The sequence below is a fragment of the Drosophila erecta genome, unplaced genomic scaffold (genome assembly GCF_003286155.1).
Source record: "Drosophila erecta strain 14021-0224.00,06,07 unplaced genomic scaffold, DereRS2 tig00000305-arrow-arrow-pilon, whole genome shotgun sequence".
Classification (NCBI taxonomy): Eukaryota; Metazoa; Arthropoda; class Insecta; order Diptera; family Drosophilidae; genus Drosophila; species Drosophila erecta.
In genome coordinates, this window is record NW_020825220.1 from 459274 (window position 1) to 486727 (window position 27454).

Consider the following 27454-nt stretch of genomic DNA (forward strand, 5'->3'; position numbering starts at 1 on the left):
TGCGTTTTGGCGCATCCAATCAGGATAAGCTGTTTACACGTTTAATCAGCATCAACGAGAAAGGCTATAACGCTTTCATTGATACTGGAAGCCAACGAGATCGACGCAGATCGTCAGGAGTGCTTCATGAATATTGTTAGCATATGTGGAGGCTCACGTATCCTTACCGAAGCTATGGTAGTGGATATCGAAATCGCTGGAAAAATGGTGACATCGCCGACGACAATCTGTTGCAGGAGGATTTGTTGTTGGGCCAAGATGTCATCACATGCGCTGAATTATTGTGGAAATGTGAGCCAAGCGAGATAGAAGTCAAGAGAGCAGTTCATCAGCCAGTAACACGTAATACTCTCAACCGAGTAATACTTTTGACCGAGAGTATTTTAAAAAACCTTCTTGTTCATTTTCAGAAAGAAGAACAGACATTTGCAGACATTTTTTTCACAGGATTGGAAGGCATAGGCAAGACAAACGTCGTCCAGGCACAAATTGTTGTTGAGTAAGTTTCTCAAGTAGTTCTGCCAAGTAGTTTCTCAAGCGAGTCTCCGAGCCGTAGAAGGAAGTTGTTGCCAAGATGGTCGACGAACTATGAGAGCGAGACATTATTACTCCATCCACAACAGAGAACGCCAGTCCGGTGGTGCTCATCAAGAAACCGAACGGTAGTGATCGACTTTGCATCGATTACTGCCGCGTGAGCAAGCTGATCAGAAAGTAAATTTTCCCCGTACCGAAGAAGAGCTAGAAGCCTTTGCCGTCGTCGAAACGTTGAAACGATTTAAATACTACATTTATGAAAAAATGGTAAATGTTATTACTGATTGCAACGCTTTAAAAACGTCCATGGAAAAACGAGAGCTAATACCACGAATTGCAAGATGGTGGTTGCGAATACAAGAGTTTGACATCGATATTATTCATGGAGCAGGAACTCAGATGTGCCACGTTGACGCGTTAAGTAGAGCGCCAGTTGAAGAATCAAATGAGATGGAGACAGCATCCTTGAAGATCAGAAAATAGTTGCTGATATGAAAGCCGAAAAGATATCTGAAAATGACGAGTAATTGATCGAGCAAGATCGCCTGTTTCGCAAATATGACAACAAGATGCTTTGGGTTGTGCCGAAGCAGTTGAGATTCCATATCTTCCACGAATGAGACGACAAATCCGGACACATGAGCACAGATAAAACCATCAGTCGGATTTGGAAATCTGTTTGGTTCCCCGAATGCGTATGTCTGTAAAAAGCTATATATAGGCTGCGTAGTGTATAAAATACCAGGTGGACGCCAGGAAGGTCAGTACCACTACGATGACTAGAAGATGATTCCATTTTTCACTGTTCACATGGATCACCTGGGACCGTTTCCGAAAAGTTCAAAGCGAAATGACGATATTTTAGTCCTTGTCGACGCTTTCACTAAGTTTACCATAGCAGTAAAAAGTACAGCAACAAAGCTCGTCCTCGATGCCCTACAAGAAGTCACCAGCTACGTTGGAATGCCAGATAGAATAATTACCAATCGAGGTACCGCATTCAAATCCAAAGATTTTAAGAAATATTGCAAGTCGAATAATGTGAAGCATATACTCAACGCCATGAAAACACCAAGAGCCAACAGTCATGCAGAGAGGACAAATCGAATTATTTTGTCAATGCTTTTGCCTTCAAATGAAAACGAGAAACGTTGGGACGAAATGCTGCGATCAATCTAGTAGAGCATTAATACCATGCACTACTACCAAGCACTACTAAATGCTCCCCATTCCAGCTTCTATATGGTTGAGCCCCGAGATGTCCTTAAATACACGCTGACGAGCGTGATCCAGAACCAAGAGCGAGGCGTGATGACTGATGCCGAATTAGAGAAGCTCCGAGCTGACGCTGCGACCACTGTTAACGACCATAGAGCAATTGCCAAGAAGAGATACGACGCCACCCATTCCAAGCCGACTGTCGATAGCCCTGGGTCTTGGTCATTATATTGGTCGAGAACGAGACGTTTAGCACGGGCGCGTCGCGCAAATTAGAGCCGCGATACAAAGGTCCTTTTATTGTATCTAACGTGCTGCCCAACCGATATCCGATATCTAGTTGAAGATATCCCACATGCACAACGAAAACAGAGACAGTGTATTTATCAGACAAGATGATAACCCGATGAGCCAGATAAAGGCGACGAAGAGCACCCAGATCAATAATCACACGAGGACGCTGCAATCGTCAGGAGAGGCCGAATGTAACGAGCGGATTGTTGTCCAGGAATAATTTAAGGAAAACCCTATAGTTTGTAGTCGATAGCTAAGTGGTATGATGATCGATACCGATGGGTAAGAAGAAGACGGGCTTGAAAAGACACGCGTAAGGAAGCGCACGCAAAGTTTTGTAAAAGCGGATGTCGATTTAGTTATTGTTAACCTCTTAGGCAACAATAAACACTCCACCAATCCACCACATACTAGCGCCAACATATTATAGATAAAAGAGTTATACACTTACAAAAAAAAAAGAAAAGAAAATATTTTATAATAATAATGTGTCCCAAAAATAAGCGCCATCTATAATTTGCAACAATGAAAATATACATTCATCCTCTTTCAATCGCACCTAAACCAAAAGTGTGCTAAGGGTTCAAATGTGTGCTAATGGTTGATTACTTTTTATGATTCGAAGGGTATTGTCCACAAGGAATTTGTTCTAGAAGGTCAAACTGTTAATGGAGAATACTATTTAGGCGTTTTACATCGTTTGTGGAAAAGAATCGGTCGTGTTAGACCAAAATATCCAGCCGGAAAGAGCTGTTTTTAATGCACGATAATGCACCACCTCACATGGTGGTCACATCCCTTTTAATGAAAAAAGGGATTTCTCTCATCGACCATCCTCCGTATTCGCCTGATCTATTACCATGTGACTATTTTTTATTTCCAAAACTGAAAACCAAGATGAAGGGAGCATTATCCCAGCCATTCAAGAAGCAGCAACCGAGGTACTGAAGAACATAAATCACATAAAAAAATCTATGCATGCGCTGGTTGATCGTTCCAATCGTTGTGTTGAGTCAAAATAGGTTTAATCTATTTTGAATAAATAATAACTTTCAAAGATAATATAATGTGTTTCTTTGTTTTTTTATTGTTATATGAGGCCTTTATGGTAGTTCCAGCAGCAGTACGATTTTTGGCATCTTATCACTCCTCGACCATTTCAGAGACCAGATTCCCAAAAGAAGTACGCGTTCAGTAGCCGGAAATCACTGGTTCGCTTGTGGCCTGTTCATTAAAATTCTGACATTGCAAGTAAGGGTCGCGTAGTCATCGAGTTATTACTGAAATTGCACTTTCCAGCTATATAAAACGCTACCTACCCTATCAGGCCTTCGGCATAGGTGGGATGTGGGATCATACTGCAACATTTTTATTGAAACAAGGATGTATTTGACTGTTTAAAAAAAGTTTCGGGTTTCGCAGCCGCCGGCAGTACCTAAAAATTTGGTTATATTCATTGCCAACATTGGGGGCACAATTTATCTCTACGGCTTCTCAACTGTGCGATTATCTTTCTTTATCTAAGTTTGTCTCTCTCGCGCTCTATCTGAGCTTGTCTCTTTGGCTTAGCAATCTACGATCTGCTGTTCGCTCTGCATTTAAGTCGCTCACATCAATCATTTTCGTAACTACGCGCATTGTTGCAGACTCTCGCTCTAACAATACAAATAATCTATTCGTTCGAAATCGCAAACACATATCGTCTTTTTATTATTTAAAAATTAGTTAATAATAAAGCTTATTAACTCAACACAATATATAGTGCAAATCATACAAAGCTATTTAAGGCTTTAACTTTAATTAAATCGCTGTTGCTGCTCAGTGCGTTGTCGCAAGATTAAATGCACAGAATATTAAATGTAGTTCCGTGGTTACGCAAGCGTGCATATACATAAGAAGTTATATTTTGCGCGTACATAGGAATGCCTAACGCGAAACGCGTACAACAAACATTTGGTAAAAGTCTGAGCAAACTTGAAGAACCTGATTTGGACAAAATTGAAGGTAATTTGATGTTATCTTAATGTTGATGTTAGCTTAAGTCCTCAGTTCGTGGGGAGAGTTCAAAGCGCGCCTCGCTATTGCACTCCCACTCAACCATTGCTAACGGCATTCCTCCGTGCGTTTTTATTTTATGTTTACAATTATAGATAGCCATCCGACTTTTTTATTGGCTATTTTTCATACGTAAGAGTTTTGTGCGGTTTGTGGGCGTTAGAGAAGGCGTGGGCAAAATTATTTTGGCAAATCTATAGAAATTTACAAGATATGTATAGTACATTTTTCAAAAGTGTGGGTGTGACAGTTTTGGGCGGTTTGTGGGCGTGGCAAGAAGTTTTTTGGCAAATCTATAGAAGTTTACAAAATATATTTAAAAATTAAAAAATATCACATTTTTCAAAATTGTGGGCGTGACAGTTTTGTGCGGTTTGTGGGCGTAGTAGTGGGCGTGGCAACATTTGGACATAAACTTGCGCTGCGTATATGTTTCTGGAAGCTGCATGCTTAATCTCAAATCTCTAATGGCTGTGGATACCCGAACTTACGCGTTATGTCATTGAACACGTTTAGCGGAGTCCGAGGATTGCTGCTCAAACGAAATGTTTCGGTTTTCAATAGCATCGATAGTGACAATTCAATCTTTGAAGAACTGCTCATGTCGAAAATAGATGGTGATTCATTCGGCAATTCAGTTAGCCAATGAGTAGGTTCCTTGGGGGATCCAGTGATGCGGGCAGCCCTCCCCTGCAAACGTTTACGGTGTTCAGCAGAGATCGGCGATCTGTCGCTAAATTGATTGTCGCAAAGCAAATTGATTATCGTTATTTTATATGTTGTGATAAATCATATGTAAGAATGCGTCGTAAAACCCATACGACAATGTCACCCGACAATTTGTATACTGGTTTTTGAGGCAAGTTAGTGCGTACTGCTGGATCTGCTGCTGGCTGCTTTGCCTGGGGTACTACGTATGGCAGTTCCGCTGAATGGATCTGCTTATACCTTTTGTCAATAGTACAATATACCTCCAGTAAAAACTGTTGTTGTCGATTTTGCAAGTTTATTTTCGTTTTGTTTCGAAGTGCTTGGGGACCGATTTAAATTTTTACTTTGAGTATACATATATTGTATGTTGAAAGCACAAATAAAAGCGTAACGCTCAGTCATTCAATTCCTTCCATGAGCCGACATAATGTTTTAATGTTTATTGTGAATAGGCAAATAATAAAATTGCAGTTTATACTAAAATTTTGTTGACTATATGATGACGTATGTATATGTTGACTTTTATCATCTTGACCACTTCGCTCTCGCCAAGAGGCTACGCTTTTTGAAAACAGGACAGAAATACACGAAACAGGAAATGTTATTTAATATCAAACTATCTGTGAACGTCTGCATTTTGTTTTCATTCCGGATCGTACAGTACAATAGTCTGTGCTTCTTACAGAGCTACCAAACCTTGAGGACATGGGCTCAGGAACGGGACTTTAAAATTATGTAAATCTTTGTAAACTTTCATTAGTTTAAAGAATTAACTTTTCGAAATCAATCCTAATTATTTTTCTTAATGTTTATACTTATAGCTAAAGTTTAAAAGATGACTTCATTTTTTAAAAGTAATTGCATTATCACAATTCTGGTCCTGTGTACAACATCCAATATATGCGTTTGTTCTTCGTCAAATGACCCGTACGCCATATTAGGAATAAACAGAATTGCAACTACATACGAAATAAGGGAAGCCTACAAGCAATTAGCTAAAAAATGGTAAGTCTGCATAGTAATTGTGCTACAACAGTTTTAAAATTTTCAAATGAAATATCATTATATATACTAAAAATATATATAGTGACATATCCATAAGTCCCTTAGACTTAAGCACAGGCCTACTTATTTACACACACAACAAGCATACCCAATACTATCCTATACCTCACAATTGTAAATCAGCATACCCCATATTACCCTTTATGCACTTAGCCCCTAGATAAGAATGAACTCGTCAGCAGAATCCCAGAACCAAAGCCAAGCGGAAAAACCCCAAGTAATACGAATACAGGATGTTATTTAAACAAATCACCCATTGGTAGACTAAACATTCTTTGCCTAATTGTCAAGTTCCCACGTTCAAAGTTCGGACTCGCAAACTCGAAAACAAAAGTTTTAAATTTCAAATAAACAAAATCTTAAGAATCTAAGAGCACTTGTATCCAAGAGCGAACGCACTTGAATCCAAGAGAAATGCAGATAACTCCAAAGCTCTCTCCCTAATCCTAAAAATCCAAAGTCCATATTTGAAAAGCTCGAACCCGAGGCTTGAACGTTAATCAATCTAGATCAAATAAGCGAGTTCAGTTTGAGACTTAAATTAAGAAGGTCGGTGTTCTCCAAAAATAAAGTGTTGTAATTATTCAGTTAAATAAAAATTATATTTTTTTGACTTATGGAAATTACTAACATATATTATAATTGGCGCAGTCGGTAGGATCATCATTAAATACGAAGTCCTTTAGTACGGTACTGGTCATTTACAGGATATGCTATACAACTAGCTAACCTGACCAGCGAATTATAACAGTGATTTCAAAATTAAATGGATCCGCAAAAGAATCTACGTGCGTGTAGATTTCAAAATAAAAAATCCCGTGTGGTCAGATAAACTCTGCAAACTAATCAAAAATCCCGTGCGGTCAGAAACAAAATTCTATAAAAATTTTTCTGTGGGCTTAAATAAACCAAATCACAAAAATTCTGTGCATAAAAAAAAAAAAAAAAATTCAACAAATTACAATATGGCAGTTCCACAACTCTCCGAAAACCACCTGAATCAACTATTGGGCCAGATCAAAGAACTACACTACTACGATGGGACACCTGGCAAATTATCTGGATTTGTTAACCAGGTCGAGCAACTACTAAGCCTATATCCCACCCAAGATGCCAGGCAGGCACACGTAATATATGGAGCAGTAAAACGCCTGATCACGGATTCAGCACTGGAAGTCGTAATTCAAGCAAGAGCAACAACATGGATGGAGATCAAAACAACACTGGCAACATCATTCAAGGACCATAGACCATATGTCACCTTAGTGAGGCAATTGGAAGAAACAACATACCCTGGTAGCATAAGTAAGTTCATAGAAAAATTAGAATTACAATACTGGAACATTTTTGACAAATTAGAATTAGAAAATGACCCCATAGATAAGGTAAACTACACTGAAATGTTAAAGAGAACAATTAAAACCTCTATAGATCGAAAATTGCCAGATAGAATGTACATGTCATTAGCGCGGAAAGACATTGATACTATTGCTAAATTAAAACAAGCCACGATGGAGCTAGGTTTATACGAAGGTAACCCCGAAAATCAATATGTTAATAAATTAGACTGGCATAAGCAGAAGAACACAGGAAATATGAATCAAAGATACTTTAACAGCAGACATTATAGTTATGGCACTCACTACCCTGTAACAAATCAAAATATAAACATGCAAACCCCAAATCAATTTATGACCAATCAAAATCAATTTTCTCAATTTTTCTCTCAATTTTCAACCTTCAACTTCAAACGCGAACAATAATAGGCCGATAAAAAGACAACGAGAAAGTCAGAGTGGGCAAATGAAGATGGATGTAAATTTTCATCAGACTGCCTCGGAAACTCAAGAAACGCGGGAAAACGAATCAGAAGAAGATTTGATAGTATATACCATAAAAGGGCCAATAAAATTAAAAAGAAGCATTATAATGAAACCCACTCCAGTATGTCCGTCCGTACAAAAATTCTATGTCCATAATTTTTCCGATAGTTATGATTTCGTGTTAGGTCGAAAATATCTCGAAGAAACAAAAGCAAAAATTGACTACGAAAAAGAAACAGTAACTCTAGGTTCAAGAACCTACAAATTTAGGTACGAAGAAGAAAAAGTTGAAACCGCACCCGCAAAATGCCTTAAACCCAAGCTTAAACAAAAGGAGGAGACCGCATCAACAAAATGCCTCGCTCCAAAAGTAAACATTGACACAATGGACAATGATGAAACTTTGATCCAAAGTCAGTTGACGAAGATATAGTCAACTTCGCGATAAATAACGAATTACGCGAATGTAACGAATACAGACTCGAACATTTAAATGTAGAAGAAGTCGAACGTTTAAAGAAGGTCCTTTATGAATATAGAGACATTCAGTACAAAGAATGAGAAAATTTGACCTTCACAAGTACCATTAAACATGTTATCCAAACTCAACACGAAGATCCAGTTTATCGAAAACCTTATAAATACCCCCAAAGTGTTGACCAAGAAGTCAACAAACAAATTAGTGAAATGATAGAACAAGGTATAATTCGCAAATCGAAGTCGCCTTATTGTTCTCCCATTTGGGTGGTCCCTAAGAAGGCAGACGCCTCTGGGAAACAGAAATTCAGGTTAGTTGTGGATTATAGAAATCTCAACGAAATAACTGTCAACGATAAATTCCCCATTCCTAGAATGGATGAGATATTGGATAAACTCGGACTCGTTTTTGGGTTCTATCGCAAGTTCATCCCTAACTTTGCCAAGGTAGTTAAGCCTATGACCCTTAAACTAAAGAAAGGTGCAGTAATCGACACTAAAAATAAAGACTACATTGAATCATTCGAAAGGCTAAAAGTTCTAATAATAGACTGATATATCCAGATTTCTCGAAACCATTCTCGCTGACAACCGATGCAAGTAATTTAGCTATTGGTGCTGTGCTCTCTCAGAATCATAAACCCATCTGTTATGCCAGTAGAACACTAAATGAGCATGAGATTAATTACGCTACAATCGAGAAAGAACTGTTAGCTATCGTCTGGGCAACGAAATATTTCAGGTCATATTTATTCGGTAGACCATTTGAAATATTAAGTGATTATAAGCCTTTAGTATGGCTTAATAATATAAAAGAGCCAAACAGGAAGTTACAAAGATGGAAAATACAATTGAACGAATTCGATTATAAAATAAAATATCTTCCGGGCAAAGAAAATCATGTAGCCGACGCCCTTTCCCGCACAAAAATCGAAGAAGCCATGCTAGGTGAAGTCGCAGATAGCGCAAACGCAACAGTCCACAGCGCGAGTGAAGATAATTTAAATTACATATCAATAACAGAGAGACCACCTAATTATTTTTCTAGACAGTTAGAACTAGAAAAAGGAAATAACGACACGACCAACGTAAGCCATTATTTTTAAAAGTTAAAAATCAAAATAACTTATAAAGAAATGACTTGAACTCGCCAAAAACATCATTAAGGAATATTTGTGCTCTAAGAACAGCGCTATTTTCTTCCCTAATAACGAAGATTTTCTGAATTTCCAGAGGGCATACACTGAAATCATAAGCCCCAACAGTTTTACTAAATTACTAAGATGTACCAAAAAACTAATAGATATTTTAACCTACGCCGAATTTAAAGATTTAATATTGAAAAGACATAAAGAAGTTCTACACCCAGGAATAGAAAAAACAACCAACTTGTTTAAAGAAGAATACTATTTCCCAGATAGCCAAAAATTAATCCAGAATATCATTAATGAATACGAAATCTGTAATATAGCGAAAACAGAACACAGAAATACGAAATTGACATTTGAAACAACTCTAGAAATATTCAACGTAAGAGAAAAATACGTAATAGATTTCTATCTCACCGGAAACAAATTATTTCTATCATGCATAGACATCTATTCGAAATTTGCATCACTCATTGAGGTAAAAAGTAGAGATTGGTTAGAAGCAAAGAGGGCTATAACGAAAATACTTAATGACATGGGAAAACCACAGTAAATAAAAGCGGACAAAGACTCAGCATTCATGTGCATAGCTCTGCAGAATTGGTTAAGATCTGAAGGCGTAAACATATCCGTCACTACAAGTAAAAACGGAGTATCCCATATAGAGAGGTTCCATAAAACAGTAAACGAGAAACTAAGAATCATTGGCAGCGAACAAAATATAGAGGATAGATGTACAAAATTTAAAACAATCCTATTTGTTTACAATCATAAAACTAAACATAACACCACAAAAAGAACTCCGGCAGATATATTTTTGTATGCAGGAAGCCCAGACTTTAATGTCCAGCAAAATAAAATCGACAAAATCAATAAACTTAATGAGAAGAGACATGAGTTCGCAATTAACACGAGATATAGACAAACCCCACTTGTAAAAAGCAAAGTAACCAACCCATTCAAGAAAACAGGACAAATCGAACAATTAGACGAAAAACATTTCGAAGAGACAAATCGCAGTAGGAAAATCGTACACTATAAGTCAAAATTCAAAAAGCAGAAGAAAATTAATAATAGTAAATACGATAATTCCAGACAACCCGAAGAGAGTTAAGCGATGCCATATACTTCCCATATTACTTATTTGTATGATACCCTTTATCACCATGGTCCAATCCAGTAATATAGAAGTAAACCCACTCAATGCCAAGAATGGATACCTTATATTCCAAACAGGAACAATAGAAATTCCGATAAGTTACGAATACCATTACTTAAGCATAAACATAACGAAGACAATGCTAACGTTTGAGAGCATAGTAGAAGAGGCAAACTTTTTTCCAAATGTACCCCAAATTCAATATCTAGTTGAGAAATTAAAACGGGAAATCAATGGATTAAGAATTATTAAACGAAGTAAAAGAGGCCTTTTAAATGTAGTAGGAAATTTAGTAGGAAATATTTATTTGGCACCTTAGACCAGAACGATAGGGATGAGTTGGAAGGAAAAATCAATAACCTTTCAGAAAATTCCGTGAAAACCCATGACTTAAACGTGGTTATAGACGTAATCAACAGCGGAATAGACATTATTAACAAGCTCAGAGTAGAGAAAGAACCAACAGATCGCGATATTAATATTCAATTTACAACAATTCACAGAATATATAGAAGATATCGAATTAGGAATGCAGCTAACTAGGTTAGGAATCTTTAACCCGAAACTATTAAAACATGATTACTTGAAACAATTAAACTCAGAAAAAATGTTAAAAATAAAAACATCAACTTGGCTTAAAACAGATACAAACGAAATTTTAATTATTTCTCATGTTCCAAGTGAAGTCACAAAAGTTCCAATCTTTCAAGTTGTCCCGTACCCAGATGAACATAATAATATTCTAACCGAGCAAATATTCGATAAGTTCTATATTTTCAACAATAAAGTATACCATAAGGATACAGAGTTAGTAATATATGACAAATGCATAGTTGGACTAATCAAACAAGAAGAAACTCAGTGTAAATACACTAAGACTCATAAAAATTTTCAGATCAATTACATAGAACCAAATATACTAATTACATGGAATCTACCAGAAACAACTATCAATCAAGATTGCACTAACAACAAAATTGTAATATCAGGAAATAATATTGTAAAGATTAAAAATTGTACAATCCAATTTGATGAAATCATAATTTCAAACAATCTAGCAGATTTCACACAAACAATTTACATTACTAATAATGTTACAAAATTAGAACCTATAGAGTATTTACAAACCAAGGAAATAATAAATTCACATGTAAAATATTACAATGTATTCCAAATAATATGTGTGACAACATTTGTGATTACAACTATAAGCCTAATTCTGTACTCAACATATAAGTTTAAAAATATACCTAAGAAAATAATGATAAAATATTGTAAACCAAAAGAAGAACATCCGCACACAGTAACTATTGATAATATTAAATCAGAAAACAATTTAATTCAATCACATAATGTTATGCTATACCCAAATTGTCCAAATTTAGTGACCTGAGGACAGGCCAAATACAAAGGTTGGGGGTGGTTATATCCATAAGTCCCTTAGACTTAAACACATGCCTACTTATTTACACACACAACAAGCATACCCAATACTAACCGATACCTCACAATTGTAAATCAGCATACCCCATATTACCCTTTATGCACTCAGCCCCTAGATAAGAATGAGCTCGTCAGCAGAATCCCAGAACCAAAGCCAAGCGGAAAAACCCCAAGTAAAACGAATACAGGATGTTATTTAAACAAATCACCCATTGGTAGACTAAACATTCTTTGTCAACATTAATTGTCAAGTTCCCACGTTCAATGTTCGGACTCGCAAACTCGAAAACAAAAGTTTTAAATTTCAAATAAACAAAATCTTAAGAATCTAAGAGCACTTGTATCCAAGAGCGAACGCACTTGAATCCAAGAGAAATGCAGATAACTCCAAAGCTCTATCCCTAATCCTAAAAATCCAAAGTCCATATTTGAAAAGCTCGAACCCGAGGCTTGAACGTTAATCAATCTAGATCAAATAAGGGAGTTCAGTTTGAGACTTAAATTAAGAAGGTCGGTGTTCTCCAAAAATAAAGTGTTGTAATTATTCAGTTAAATAAAAATTATATTTTTTTGACTTATGGAAATTACCAACATATAATTATATACACTTTTAATAAAATACTCTTTAATAAATATACTCTTTTCCTAAGAAAAGATTGTAATTTTGGCAACCTGCAGCTTTGCAATGAAAACATTTAAACCCAAGATAATATGCTATAGAGTTCTCCGACTATCAGATACCTGTTAGAAGTACGAACGAGAACTTTTTCTGGATATCAGTAGAAATTGCAAACGTAAATAAAAAATGAAAAAAAAAAGTTCAATTTTTCAAAAGTGTGGCCGTGACAGTTTTGGGCGGCGTGTGGGGGTAGCAGATCGATTTTTGGCAAATCGATAGATAAGTACAGGACTGATAAAAAAAGATGGCTAGTTCGACTTGTCTATTGATCCTGATCAAGAATTTATATATGTACTTTGTATGGTCGGAAACGCTTCCTTCTGCCTGTTACATACTTTTAACGAATCTTGTACCCATTTATTTACGAGAAACGGATATAAAAATCAAACGATATAGCTATAACGATATAATATAGGAGACAGCGGCAGCAAAAAAAAAACGAAGAGCATAAATCGGCAGCAGCAGGCGTACATACATAATCTAGTATTTATAAACAAATAATGCAAGTGGAGTGTTATTTGTTATTTTCTTTACTCTATTTTTTTTTAACAGGCTTTTTGAATAAAAATACATAAAGTAATAAAAATTCAAATAAACTATGTGTGCGAGCCGAAAGATTATAGACACGATCTTAGGAAAATTCTTATAAAATCAAAAGAAAAATCGAAAAACAAAAACAAAACAAAAATGCGTTGATCTTTGTGTTTAGACATATGTATGTCTGCTAAAGAGTTCGAATGCCTACTAGATAAATTCAGAAAACCAGTGCTCTCTCAACATGGCAATGGCCAGCGAACAATTTAAAGCTATCATAGAGGCCGCAGTCTCAAGCACACTCGCTATCTAAGAGAAAAATTTTTATCAAAAGCTAGAAAAACACTTAGGAAGTGTACGTAGAGACTGAGGAAGAGACATACCACGATATGCACAATACCCCTTCTTACCATACCAGTAACTGCTAAAATTATTGACTAAATTGGCTTGAACTACATAACGATCATGGGCGGTGACGTAACTATTTGGACTTTCAATACCTAAAACATTCAACTTAACCTTACCACTTATTCTGCAATAGTAGAAGAAACAATACAACTGCGAAGCCATTATAGACTATGCAGAACAAACCGTTAAATTAAATAATCATAACTTTATATTGCATAATTTAAGTAAAGAAGATTTAGATTCTGAGGACGAGACTGCATTAAAATGGCTTGATCCGCCGTCGCCAAATGATGCAGAATTTCTCGTTACAAAATGAGTTAAGGGAATTAATGAATTCAGGCTTGACCATTTAAACAAGGAAGAGGAAATAGCCCTCACAAAGGTTTTGCATGAGTTTAAAGATCACTAGTAAAGATCACTAAGCCTTCACTAGTACAATAAAACATTCAATAAATACATAACATGAGGACCCAATATATAAAATATATTATTGAGGACCCAATATATACATACATGGACGACATAATTGTGTACTCCACTTCATTGGAAGAGCACATATTGTCCTTGCGAAAGGTATTTTTTAAGCTTAGAGAAGCCAACCTAAAGCTACAACTAGATAAATGCGAATTTAAAAAAAAAATGAATTTTTGATTCCATATATAAGTCCATATCAACAGATAGTATCAGACGAAACCCGATAAAAACTGAAACCTTTGTAAACTTCCCTATACCAAAGTCCACAAAAGAAATAAAATCATTTCTGTCTTTGCGGTTTTTACAGAAAATGTATTCCCAACTTCGCAAAAATAGCGAAACCGCATAAACCCATATGCTATGCAAGTAGAACTCTAAACGAGTATTAAATTATCATACTTAATTATTCCGAAATAGGGAAAGAACTCCTTGCAGTCGTTTGGGCCACTAATTTCAGGTCCTATCTCTTCGGTAGAAAGTTCGAGATGTTAAACGATCACAAGACGTTAGTATTGCTCGATTCAATAAAGGAACCAAATATGAAACTTCATGTGCACAAAGAATAGCATAATTTACTTTCACAACGAAACAGATTTCATTACATTTCAAATTGATATCAAATTCATATATAGAAATTGTCAGTCCGAACAATATAACAATATAAAAAAATATAACAATATAATAAATATAAATATAATAATATAAATTAAAAGCAAAAATCCAAACATATTCTGAATTTAAAGAAATAACAATAAAAGCCCACAGAGAACTTTTACATCCAGGAATTGAGAAACAAATTAACATTTTTAAAGAAAAATATTACTACCGAGAATACCAAAAGTTAATATAGAACATTATTAATGAATGCGAAATAGATGAAAACAGACATAGTTAAGAAGTAGATACTAAATATAGACAAACACCGTTAGTTAAGAGTAAAACTACTAACCCTTTTAAGAAGCCAAGACAAATAAAACAGATGACAAACATTAGGAAGAAACTAATAGAGGAAAAAAAATTGATCTTTACAAATCTAAATTCAAGAAAAAAAAGAAAATTAATAAAAGTAAATACAATTCCAGCTCAACACCCGAATCAAAAATGGAACCTAATAAAACAGCTAATCACAATATATTGTCCGAATCGTTAGTGGTCAAAACCTAGAAGTGAACCCAATACAAGCTAAGAATGGATATCTAATATTTAACACAGGCTCAATTAATATACCTTTAAACAATGAATATCACTAACAAACTGAACAAACTTTTAACGATTTAATTAAAAAAGCTAAAGAATATAGCAGTATTGCCCAAATCCAATATTTAATAGGAAAATTATATAGGGAAATTAATTGAATAAGAATAATAAAACGCAGTAAGCGTGATTAAATTAATATTATGAGTCACATTAGATGAGAATGATAAAGAGAACTTGAAGAAAAAATCAATAATCTTTCCCTCAGTTCAAACTAATGTATTAAACGAAGCAATAAAATGAGTCAATAGAGGTATTGAAAGTTTTTTATGAAGGTGATCAAGGGCTAGAACTTTTAATATCCAATTTGCAACATTTCACGGAATACATTGAAGACATAGATCTCGATATGCAACTTACAAGACTAGGCATTTGTAACCACAAACTATTGAAACATGACCAAACTATCAAATGTAAATTCCGAAAAATTGTTGAACATTAAAAACTTATCGAAATCGGATTCAAATGAAATACTTATTATTCCCCATATTCCTAGAGATATCATTAAAACAGCACTTTTAAATATTATACCATACCCAGACAAGGATAACAAAATACTATAAGAAGATGTTCATGATAAATTTTACATTAAAAATTATCAAGTTTATAAACAATACTCCAGAGAACCAATATTAAGTAACACGTATAATTATTATACTTGCACTTACAACATATTTTATTTATAAGTATAAAAGGCATTCCCCGAAAAATAATTGTAAAATATATTATAAAAACGGCAATGCCACACAGATACATTAACCAAATAATACACCAATAGAAAATGTAACAGCAAACGAAAATAATGTAAATCCCATTTTGTATCCTAGATTATCCGCCTGAGGACAGGCTAATTTCCAAAAGTGGGGTAGTGACATATGTATGTATATATGAACCACTTGACAAATACATACACACACAGAAACGTAGTACATATGTATGTACCACAGTGACAATAACCACTTCGTTCGCGTTATCATAAACAATTGATTTATAGACATACAAGTTATATAACCCCTAATACAGTGACCCGCATTGGAAGCATAAACACTTTCGTCCAAAACAAGTCCGTTCATTTGTTGCCTTTGTATGTAGCAATTGGCTTTTGCCTTAGCCTTCAAATCAATTCACACAGCTTTGACTTTTATCGTTGCCCATGCCCTTCAGCTGGACCACCAGCGAACATAAACATAAACAGAAGCTTCCGCTTCTACTGCGCATTAGTGTAGCACCAGTTTCATACGCAAAACAATCTAATGTCATCACAAGTCGAAATGAGCCTAGCTCAATTCAATTGCAAAAGAAAAAATAAAGTAAAGACTATCTGGCCGAGGTTCGTTGGAAGAAATCTGGATCCGCTAGATTCAATTAATTCGACACCGTGAAGATCAACGGTTGTGCAAATTGCATCAAATTCCAACTAGCATAAGCTAGCGCGTAGTCAATTTCAATGTATTTCCAAATATTCAATAAATAATACAAAAACTAAAAAATATATTTTTTTAAATGAATTCCTAAGAGAATTCTTAATTGGCGACCAACGTGGGGCGGTGCTAACGAAAGTTCGGATTAAAAAATTCGGTGAATAAAAAGTCGAATCATAATTCACGGACTCGCGCCGCCAACCCAGTAGTGAATGTTCAGGTGAAAACAAAGGTAGATGATAAAAAGTCATACCATCACCACAAACTAAGTACTACAGTGAAATATTTTTTGTGAAAAAATACAAAAAATACACAAACCAATAATAGTGAAAATTCTGATGAGAAATAAAGGTGGACGATAAAAAATCACACCATCATCAAGAATTAAGTGCTATAACCAGACAATTTATATAAAAAATAAATGTCGATAAATAGAAGCTATACAGAGAGATAAAAAAAAACAACATCTTAACCAGTGAAACAAAAAATTTGCGAAAAACAAACCATCTACCAAGAAGGAAGGGCTGAGGGCAATTCCTCGCCAAAACACCATTCAATCAAAAAAAAACCCAAAAAAAGAAGGAAGGAAGAGCTGAGGGCCATCCCTCGCTACCAATAAACAAACACCTAGAGAATCAGCAACAATTACGAGACGGATCTGCTGTGAGCAAAAATAAAAAAATACTAATAAAATAATTTTTAAGTTAAACAATTGTGGCGAATTAAAAAAATTTTGGTTGAAGGAAAAAAAAAAAAAAAAAAAATTGTGTAAGCAATCAGCAATTAAGAGAAATTACGTAAAAGAAGTAAATTCACCCTGGAAGATTTAATAAAGCAATTTAACCAATTATAAATGGCGAATACGAGTAATCCATCAGGCAGCATTTCGGCAAATGCCCAATTACAACAACAGGTCCTTTTGACATCAGAACTCATAAAACAAATAGTAACCACCGAAGTAGACTCCTTAAAACAGGAGATAATATCATTGAAATTTCAACTACAAGCAAATGAAAACAAGGTGGAGGAATACAAAACTCAGGAAGTTGATAGAACCATAGTTAAGTATGTGACGAATCATATGAGATAATCAAATCGGTACCTGAATTTAAGGGACAAATAGAACAGTACGTTAGTTGGAGAGAGGCCGCAGAAAACGCGATGGGACAATATGTTATCAAAAGTAAAAGATACTTCGCAGCGCTATCAATCCTCAGAAACAAAATAACAGAAAAAGCGAACGACGCATTGACTATACATGGCACTGTATTACACTTTGATGCCATTTTAGCAAGGTTAGATTTCGTGTTCAGTGACCGAAGACCACTGCATATAATAGAGCAGGAACTAAGTATCTTGACACAGGGAAAATGACCATTATAGAATATTATAACCAAGTTTATAGGAAGCTGACTTTGCTGACCAATAAAACCATTATGACATATGGACGGAACCAAGCTATTACTAACGAAATTAATAACAGACATAGGCAAAACGCTTTAAGAGTTTTCATAACCGGCCTGAACGGCCCAATATCAGCCACTCTATACTCCATGAATCCGACCGACTTGCCAAACGCAGTGGCATTGGTCCAGGAGATGGAAAGCAACGAGATGAGAGCAAAATTTGCTTATAATTTCACTGTATTGAATCAGAGATATCATGATTCGAATTTTCAAAACAAACCCGGTCCCAATTACCGGCACAACCGTAATGATACAAGCTTCAACAAAAACAATTTCCCACAACAAAATCAGAAACCGACCCAAGATTTTAACAAGAATCAATGGGGTCATCAATGGGGCCAGAATAATAACTGGAAACCCAATAATAATCCCCAATATCCAACTCCAAAACCAATGGAGACTGACGAGTCCATTAAAACTCAAAACCGACCGCCCGTCAGTTATAACCAAAACAATAATTTCAGACGTGACTATAACAACAGAAATTACAGACAATACCCAAATCATTACAATCAAGGAAATAGTTCCAACCGGTATAAACCACCGGTTGTAAACACCGAGAACCAAAAAAATTATCAACAAAACGGACCGTTAAAGAGAATGCCTATCGGTTTAATTAATTAACCGGAACCAAAGGCAATGAGGATAAATAATGAAGAAGAACATTTTGTAGACCAAAGCCAGGAGCAGGACTACCTTACTTAACAAGGGTAGATCAAAAGTCTAACAAAGAACTAAAAATACTAATTGATACTGGAGCCACAGCATGTTATATAAAAAAGTGAATCTACCCGAATAAATATGAATTACCAATACACAAAAGGGTGTCGACCATTAATGGTCACACCATTATTAAATATTACCATAACATAGTTATATTTAACGTTAGACAGAGATTCTATGAAGTAGAGGGCTTAGAATCTGATTTATTAATAGGATGTAACCTCTTGAAAGGTATTAAGATCGATATACAAATGGGGATTATAAAATACAACGGAAAAGAGGAAAAATTACGTTTCGATGACGATAATGCATCGAATATAGCATTATTAACAAAAGAGAACAATATTCTCCCTTTGAGAGAATTTATCCTAAAAAAATATTACGAGAAACAGGAAGCACTTACAACAGAATCAATTATTGTAGAGGATAGTATAGATAGCTCGGGATCGAGTTATCCTGAGCATACTGGCGTAGAAATATCCGCCACCAATAATAGCGTATCCAACTTGGGATTCAATAATCCCGAGAACGCCAGCGATGTTCCTTCCGCTAATCAAAAGTACACTAGTTTCGGATTACAAAATCCGGAACACGCCGTCGATGATAATTCCGACACTTATCATATTAATAGTATTAATAATGTTCCAATCCCTTCCAATCAAACTGAAAAATTGGAGCGACAAATTATTGAAACAATACAAAATGAGCATACAGCAATCGATACCCTCATTCCATTCAGAACAGACGTAAGAGGGGAAATCAACACGGTCCATGATAGACCGATATACAGTAAGCAATATCCTTATGCGCTATCAGTATCCAATTTCGTTAATAACGAAATTAAAAAAATGCTCGAAGCTCGCTGTATAAAAGAAGAATTCAGATTAGTAGATCATTCAGAGATACTAATTAGAGCCGCCCAGGCATACAACAAAACAATTCACTCCACGACTAAACAAAAACCATTTGAAAAACTCTATAACCGAATCCCACACGCGGACGTACCACAAACACTACAGGACGCCCAGGAAAAAATGTTAAGCTTTCATAATAAAAATCGTAACAAAAAGGATTATCACATCGGACAAGTAGTTTACGAAAAGAAAATTGGGGAAAGAAATAAACTCAAACCCAGATACAAAAAACAAGTAGTTAAGGAGGTTAAACCTAATAAAATAATAATCCATAATAGAAACCGAGTAATAATACATAAATATATAATACATAAAGATAATCTCAAAATGTAATATATTCCTTTTTTGAATTTATAGAAAATGCATTCCTTAATACACTTAGTATCAATCTTTATATTGGCCAGTTCCGAAATTATCGATTACTCAAACCATGAGTTCTTTTTGTTCAAGGACAAAAAGGATGTCCTTACTTATAAGTCCTATAATGATTTATTCCACGTAACCAATTTAAGTTTTTATAAGGAAATAATAAATATTGAATCACAAAACATTAAGAAAGATACTAATAAAAGATCACAATTGGAAATTAAGTACGACTTAGAAGTAATTGAATTAATTTTGTCACAGTTAATACCAACTAGACCAAAAAGGGGAATTAACGAGTTAGGCACTGTGTGGAAATGGTTAGCTGGAACTCCAGACCATGATGACTTCATCAAAATACAAAATAAAATCAATGACCTAATAGAAAATAATAATAAACATTTTATTATCAACTCCAAATTGTTTAAAGAAATAGAATCCCTTTCGGATGAATTTAAACATGTATTTATCGATCCAGATTTACCATTTACATTTAATTTAACATTTAACATTTGATTTGCAAAATTTAATCGATACTAGCACATTGGCGAAAATGATGAAGAAATACTAAATCACGAACAAAGACCGGTAATCTTTGCAGACCTAATGGATATATCAGTATTCAAAATTGCACTACACAAATAACTCTTAATAATTTATATAAAATTATTATAGGGTAATTGATAACAGGTGCGATATATATTATGCTAAAGCCATCCTCCCAAAGCGATGGAAAACTAGTAATAAGCAATCAAGTCGCAAAATGCGACGATACGTATTATGAAATGACTACATTTAAGACCGAACTCTTTAACAATTACGGTATAATAAATCAGAAAAAAAACCTGTTTTACCAAGTTATTAAATGGAGAGAAATCGACTTGTAAGAAAATAAGAGAACAAAATAAGAAATTAGATATCATCCAAGACGGTGCCATTTTTCTTAGTGGATACAATATTGTTAACAACTCCTATTTAAATGGATCATTTCTAAGCACATTTAATAGTACAACCACAATTAACAACATTTCATATACCAATTCAGAAAGTAAAATCCTCGATTACATAACTACAAACAATTTTACAAGTTATGAAATATCCAATTACATTTTCTCAAATAACTCGGAACTCTCTCTAGACAATGTAAACATTCTAAACCCTTTCATTCAAATTAATAACACCAAGATATCACTTTCCCTTCTATTATTAATTGTAATTGTTTTATACATCATTTTTGTAATCATATATCTAAGTTTCAAATATAAAAAAATTTATATTTGTAACCAAAAACCACGTCCAGAACGAGAAAACAGCTTGAATCAAACAGAATTTTTAGCAGAGTTACGGGATCACCTACATATAATTCAGAATGAATCGGGACGATCTATTTTAGATGGCGGAGAGTTATATAACCCCTAATACAGTGACCCGCATTGGAAACATAAACACTTTCGTCCAAAACAAGTCCGTTCATTCGTTGCCTTTGTATCTAGCAATTGGCTTTTGCCTTAGCCTTCAAATCAATTCACACAGCTTTGACTTTTATCGTTGCCCATGCCCTTCAGCTGGACCACCAGCGAACATAAACATAAACAGAAGCTTCCGCTTCTACTGCGCATTAGTGCAGCACCAGTTTCATACGCAAAACAATCGAATGTCATCACAAGTCGAATTGAGCCTAGCTCAATTCAATTGCAAAAGAAAAAATAAAGTAAAGACTATCTGGCCGAGGTTCGTTGGAAGAAATCTGGATCCGCTAGATTCAATTAATTCGACACCGTGAAGATCAACGGTTGTGCAAATTGCATCAAATTCCAACTAGCATAAGCTAGCGCGTAGTCAATCTCAATGTATTTCCAAATATTCAATAAATAATACAAAAACTAAAAAATATATTTTCTTAAATAAGTTCCTAAGAGAATTCTTAATTTACACATCCGCCGGAACAACATCATTGAACAACATCATAGCCAACTGCAGTAGTCAGATAATATCGATTGGAAATTGCAGAAGCGCTCTCTTAAATGAGTTCAAAAGTGTAGTTAACAGCAAACAAAAATTCACGAGCAATTAAGCAAAAGCAAACGAGAAAAAGATGAATGCTGTTTTCCGTTTTGATACCGTGGTGAAATCGTGGTGATAATTGTGACTCAGTACATAATCAAGACTTTTTAGTCTTGAAATTGAGAAAACTATCCTTTACGGCGAAATAAATATTAACGAGTTCAAAGAAAGTCTAAAAAACTTCGAAAGTAAAAAACGTAAAAAAGTCAAAACTTCCGCTTTAAGCGGAAGCGTAATGATCACTTTTTCAACGACAAAAAAGTTTCAATTTCTAACAAGATCAAAAGGACGCCTTTCCGAATCAGGAAAGAGGCAAAAAATGATTTAAGATCTGACATATTCGTGCAATTCTTATCAAATACAAAAGCAGAGAACAACAAAGTGAACACACACCGAGTATGTTCAAAAAGTAATTTCACGAGCAAGGAAGTTACTCTCGCTGACAAAAAGTGCACCGCTCTTCTTGGCACTGGAAGTAGTTTAACTAAGTCCGCGAAGATCTGTATGAAAATCTGCGATGTCCGAGACTGCATGACTGTAGTGTATCTCAATTGGCAACTTCTCATTGACAATGACGAGTTCATATTACATTTCTATGTAGTTTCAATTATTTGTCGGCGACGAACTCTGTTTTCACACTGAACTTATTTTTAATCGGAATGTATTACGTAATGCGCATAATCGAAACCGATTTTTCCAGACCATGACGTCTGTCTTTTGCTGAGACTCATTTGGTAGAGGAGCAAATAGAATTAGAGCAGAGTCTTGATGTAATAGTAAAATACTGTGTGACGTAATCGTTAAAGATCATTTTCCTATGGCACTCATTGATGACCTGCTGGATAGACTGCAAGATGTCAAGATTTTCCACACTATCGACTTGAAAATGGATTTTTTCATTTTAGCTGTCTCTGAGTCCAGCCGAAAAATTACACATTTTGTCGCCCAGAGTGCACAATATCCGATTTTTAAGGCTTTTCAAACTCTTCTTAAGTTTTCCAGCGGCACGTTAATACTATATTTCGTAAGCTGCCATAAATATTAAAAACGCATTTTTTTTAAATGCATAATTTAATTTCATATCAAAGGCCATATCATTGAGAACCAGAAGACTTTTCAACCCCTGAAAAATTTTTGCTGTTGCGAAATTAAATTCAACTAAAACCTTACAGCAGCTGTAAAAATTTTTGGGACTGACAGTATACTTTCGGAAATTTATTAGAACAAGAACAACACCAAATTTATCATGGTTCCAAAGGACAGCCTCTTAGTCAATAATTCTGTCTTCAGCACCTACAATCAAAAACATGAAACTGAAGTACACACAGGCGCTTCCATCGACGGTTTTGGTGTAATTGTATTGCAAGAATCTAAAGATGACGGTCAGTAGCATCCAGTTTATTATACCCGTTAGTCGTAGAGCAAAGGCGTTTACCAGATTCGTTAAAAAGTATGTAACAGTAGGAAGGAAGCATTTGCGACCATATAAATGATGGGTTGTTATGTCCATCTGTACGTCCGTCTGTCTGTTCGTCCGTATTTCTATTATTTCTTATTCTTATTATTATTTCTATTTCGCCGGCCTGTATTAGAAGGTCCATGCCAACGATCGCGTCAAAGGAAGTCAAGACTGGTAAAATAAAGAAGGTTGCCTTCAACCCCTTGAATAGTCGGATGAAATTTTTTAACGCGCCCGTGTCAACCAGGAGTCTCAATGACGCTCCCCGCTACTTTTCGTCTAATGACGGGTAGCAGGGATTTTCCCCTAAAAATTATTTGTGTCAGAGTCGTATTTTAAAAGAGCTTAGTAGCCGACTTTTTCCGCTGCCTGGAAGCTGCGGGTGCATATGCCGTGTCAGAGCTGTCCGCGTCCTGAGCAATGTGGTTGACTCTTTGACTATTGTGAGGACCAAGTGACTGGACACGGACGGCTTTGAGTAAGCCGGGGCCTTGGATGGTTAAAACATTTTGGACAGTGAAGGGCCAACTTGGCCACGGTGTGTTTCCCCGAGGCCTATTGCTACGTGGAACAGGGTGTACATCTTAGATTCCACTTCCTGCGCTAAGACGAGCGCTGACGGCATGCCTTTAATGCTTAAGGCTGCACTTAAGTCCTGAGATGAAAACGCGCAATTATTCATCTCTGAATTTGTCGCACAAGGCATTGTGGCCTTATTAGTGGGCAAGGTGAAGTTTTTTTTACCTCGTCATAGTACTGAAGGAGCGTGAGGCTCCCCCCTGCTCAATAACGTATATCGGTCGGTTGTCACTATATGTGACATCGTGACCTGAATATCGCATCGAAATTCAAAACAGTTCCGAACGAGGATAGCACGGCATCGGCAGAGCCTCTAATTTTTGCTTCTAATAATAATGAGCGCCTGATAATGGCGAGAGCTATTATGGTAGTTCCTAAAGACGTATTACGAGCCTACTGCCGCTTGCCGCTAGGACACGCATGTCTCTGCGTCCACATAAGCTCGGGCAGGCACTTGACGCGTCAGGCGGTTCATTACAAGGGATATCTCCTTCAATTCGAATAGGTTCGTAAACCTTAATTTGGGGGTCTTCTACCTGAGTGTTTGCAATTTGCACAGCCGCCACCTGGCTGGCCAGTTCTCGAATTGTCTAACGTAGTTCATTTTTCCTACGTAGGCCTTTTGCAGCTGATTCTTGCAGCGCATGGACAATGGCAGCCTGTACATCCAATTTTATTTGCTCCGCGTCAAATGACCTTTTTATTGTTGGCCCTTCGGCCTCGGACTCCGAGTCGCTGGTGAATTGTTTGCTACTCCTAACTGTCGGAATGGATTGCTCATTTGAAGCTACATATGCTAATTTACCCTAGCGTAGAAATACATACCGATGGGTTCATGGGTTTTACCCATGAAGGCACCTTCTATGGCGAAGGGTGTATATTTATGTACGGAAGAGCTTATTTACATGTTTTAAAACAATTTCCTGCTAACGGAATTTTACATTGGGCGCCAATCAAGTTTATATTTGTGGATGATAGCTACCTCGCCATGATGTCATCGGGTTGCTGTTGCAAGCGGAGAACGTCGTAGTAGTGTCTTCTGTCGATGACTGGATTTTAGGGTGAGAGGTAACTTTCCCCTTTTAACCGCTAGCCTTGTGGTCTAGCAGAGTAAATAGATCAGGTTTAACGACTACCGTCGAAATTAAGATTATATGATTTAGCCCTTTATTCAAAACACAAGGATTCAAAAACAAGGCTGAACTTAGAAGCTAACATAGCAGTTCTTTATAGATAGAAAGATAGTGCACGAGCTTCCGGCCAGACGCTGTGTCAGCAGTTTAGCCGTTGGTGGTCAGGGAGCGATCGGTCGTTGCAGTCGCCGGTTAACTTAGTTAACTACTCCCCCCTCCGAATTAGCTATGCTATTACTTCCCTCAGCTGGACTGCGGATCTTCTGCCCTTGTGGCTTGTTGGTTGGCTAGGCCGATGCAGATTAATGCGCCAAAAATGGCTCCCGCAATTAGCGCTACCTGGCTCACTCGATAGTTGTCGATGTCCTCCCCGAACTTCTTGATGTGCTCCAGGTTACGTTCACTTACACGGTATGGGAGGCTCAGGATCTCGTGTCTCATAGAGATGTTCAGGGCGGGCGAGTTGGCCACCCTTGCGGTCCCCTTCTGATTGATGGTGTCGTTAACCATGCCACGTTCTACAAAGGTAATCAGGTGCGTACCTCTTACATGAACGATGGTATCGTTGTCCATACGCACAACTGCTGGTCTGTCATTTATAACGATTATTCCTTCGTCCACGTAAGTGACGGGATGCAGGTCACTTTGTTGCGCATCGCAGTGTGCTTTTATTGTAAATTGAATATCTTTGTAGAGAGTGTGGATCAGGGATTATGGCCTTCGCTGTACTTATTTATTTGCCCATTTTGGAGTCAATCCATCGCTTATATTCTAGCGCTTTGTAGGGCTTAATAGGTCATCCTCGTGTTTATATAGGTTTTGTTCTTTTATTGTAAATTGAATCTTTTTTTAGAGGTCGGATCAGATTCGTAGCATGACCTTTTAGTATGAAGTTTTAACATTTACTGCTAGAGCCTTATTGAACATTAAATTACATTATGTTATGATTATGACGATTTAACGCATTTTTGAAACTCATACTTATATCTGTAACCCGTTCCTTAGTTCCAGATAATAATATATATATTTTACCTGTGTCAGCTGTAATGTCGAAAATTAGGAATTTTTATTTTTATGTCACGCTGTTCGTTCTACTTTTTTATTAGTAGTCATAGATTATCTATTATGTATTATGTGATAAATGTACACTTTTTATTAAGTAACTTTTTTATTAAGTAACTTAAGAGATTTATGAAATTCTTCACGGAGCTTTTTAATGTCAGCAAATTTGCTATTCCAATCCAATAAGGATTCAAATTTTGTTTTTTTTTATATATACTTTTTATATTTTTTACATCATAACAATTAGACTCTATTGCGGTAATTTTGCCGACTTATACCGTTTTTGAATGCGTCTTCTGTGAATCTTCCAAATTTTATAATATTCAGTGAAAAGTAATATTATTATGATAATGAATTAAATTATTATATCTACTGTTTTAAGATATATTAGACCGGTTAAAAAAAGGTTATCTCCTATTATTATTTATACTTCGTTACAGTATGTTAAAGTATGTCGTTAAAGTATGTAACAGGTAAAAGAAAGCGTTTCCGACCATATAAATATGTATATTCTTAATCAAGTTGAATAGTCGGTCTGGCCATGTTCGTGGTACCCGTTACTTAGCTTTTGGACGTGTAAAACGAAAAATAAAAAAAAATTTAAAATTGTTTAAAAAGTGGGCGTGTAAGTTTTGGGCGGTTTGTGGGCGTGGAAAACATGTTTTGGGAAGTCGATAGAAATTAACAAACCAGATTGTTATTCTTTTGATAGTCTTGTAAATTTCTATCGACTTGCCAAAAAAATGTTTGCCACGCCCACAAACCGCCCAAAACTTACACGCCCACTTTAACACACACAAACCGAACACACTTTTGAAAAATGCAAAGTAAAGATTGTTTTTTATGTCTCCTTTTTATATAGCGAGCTCCTCAGTGCATTCAATTTTTTCGGAAACTGGATGAGTGCCAAAAAATGTCTAACATACCTACTGCGTTATAGTAAATAAGGAATCATTATTTATTTAGAAATTCACATTCCTATTAAGGGCCA

General features: G+C 35.8%; 1 protein-coding gene across 2 annotated transcripts in view; it reads left to right on the forward strand.

The window, feature by feature from the left end:
- Nucleotides 1–27454, forward strand: part of LOC6541859 (dnaJ homolog subfamily C member 16) — a 171576-nt gene that overhangs the window by 29127 nt on the left and 114995 nt on the right. For both annotated transcript variants that reach the window (XM_015159195.2, XM_026983517.1), the window contains one exon: nucleotides 5637–5820. In XM_015159195.2, coding sequence (XP_015014681.1) covers nucleotides 5651–5820 — 170 coding nt within the window. In that variant the 5' untranslated portion in view covers nucleotides 5637–5650. Of the gene's footprint in view, nucleotides 1–5636; nucleotides 5821–27454 lie in introns of those variants that run through there.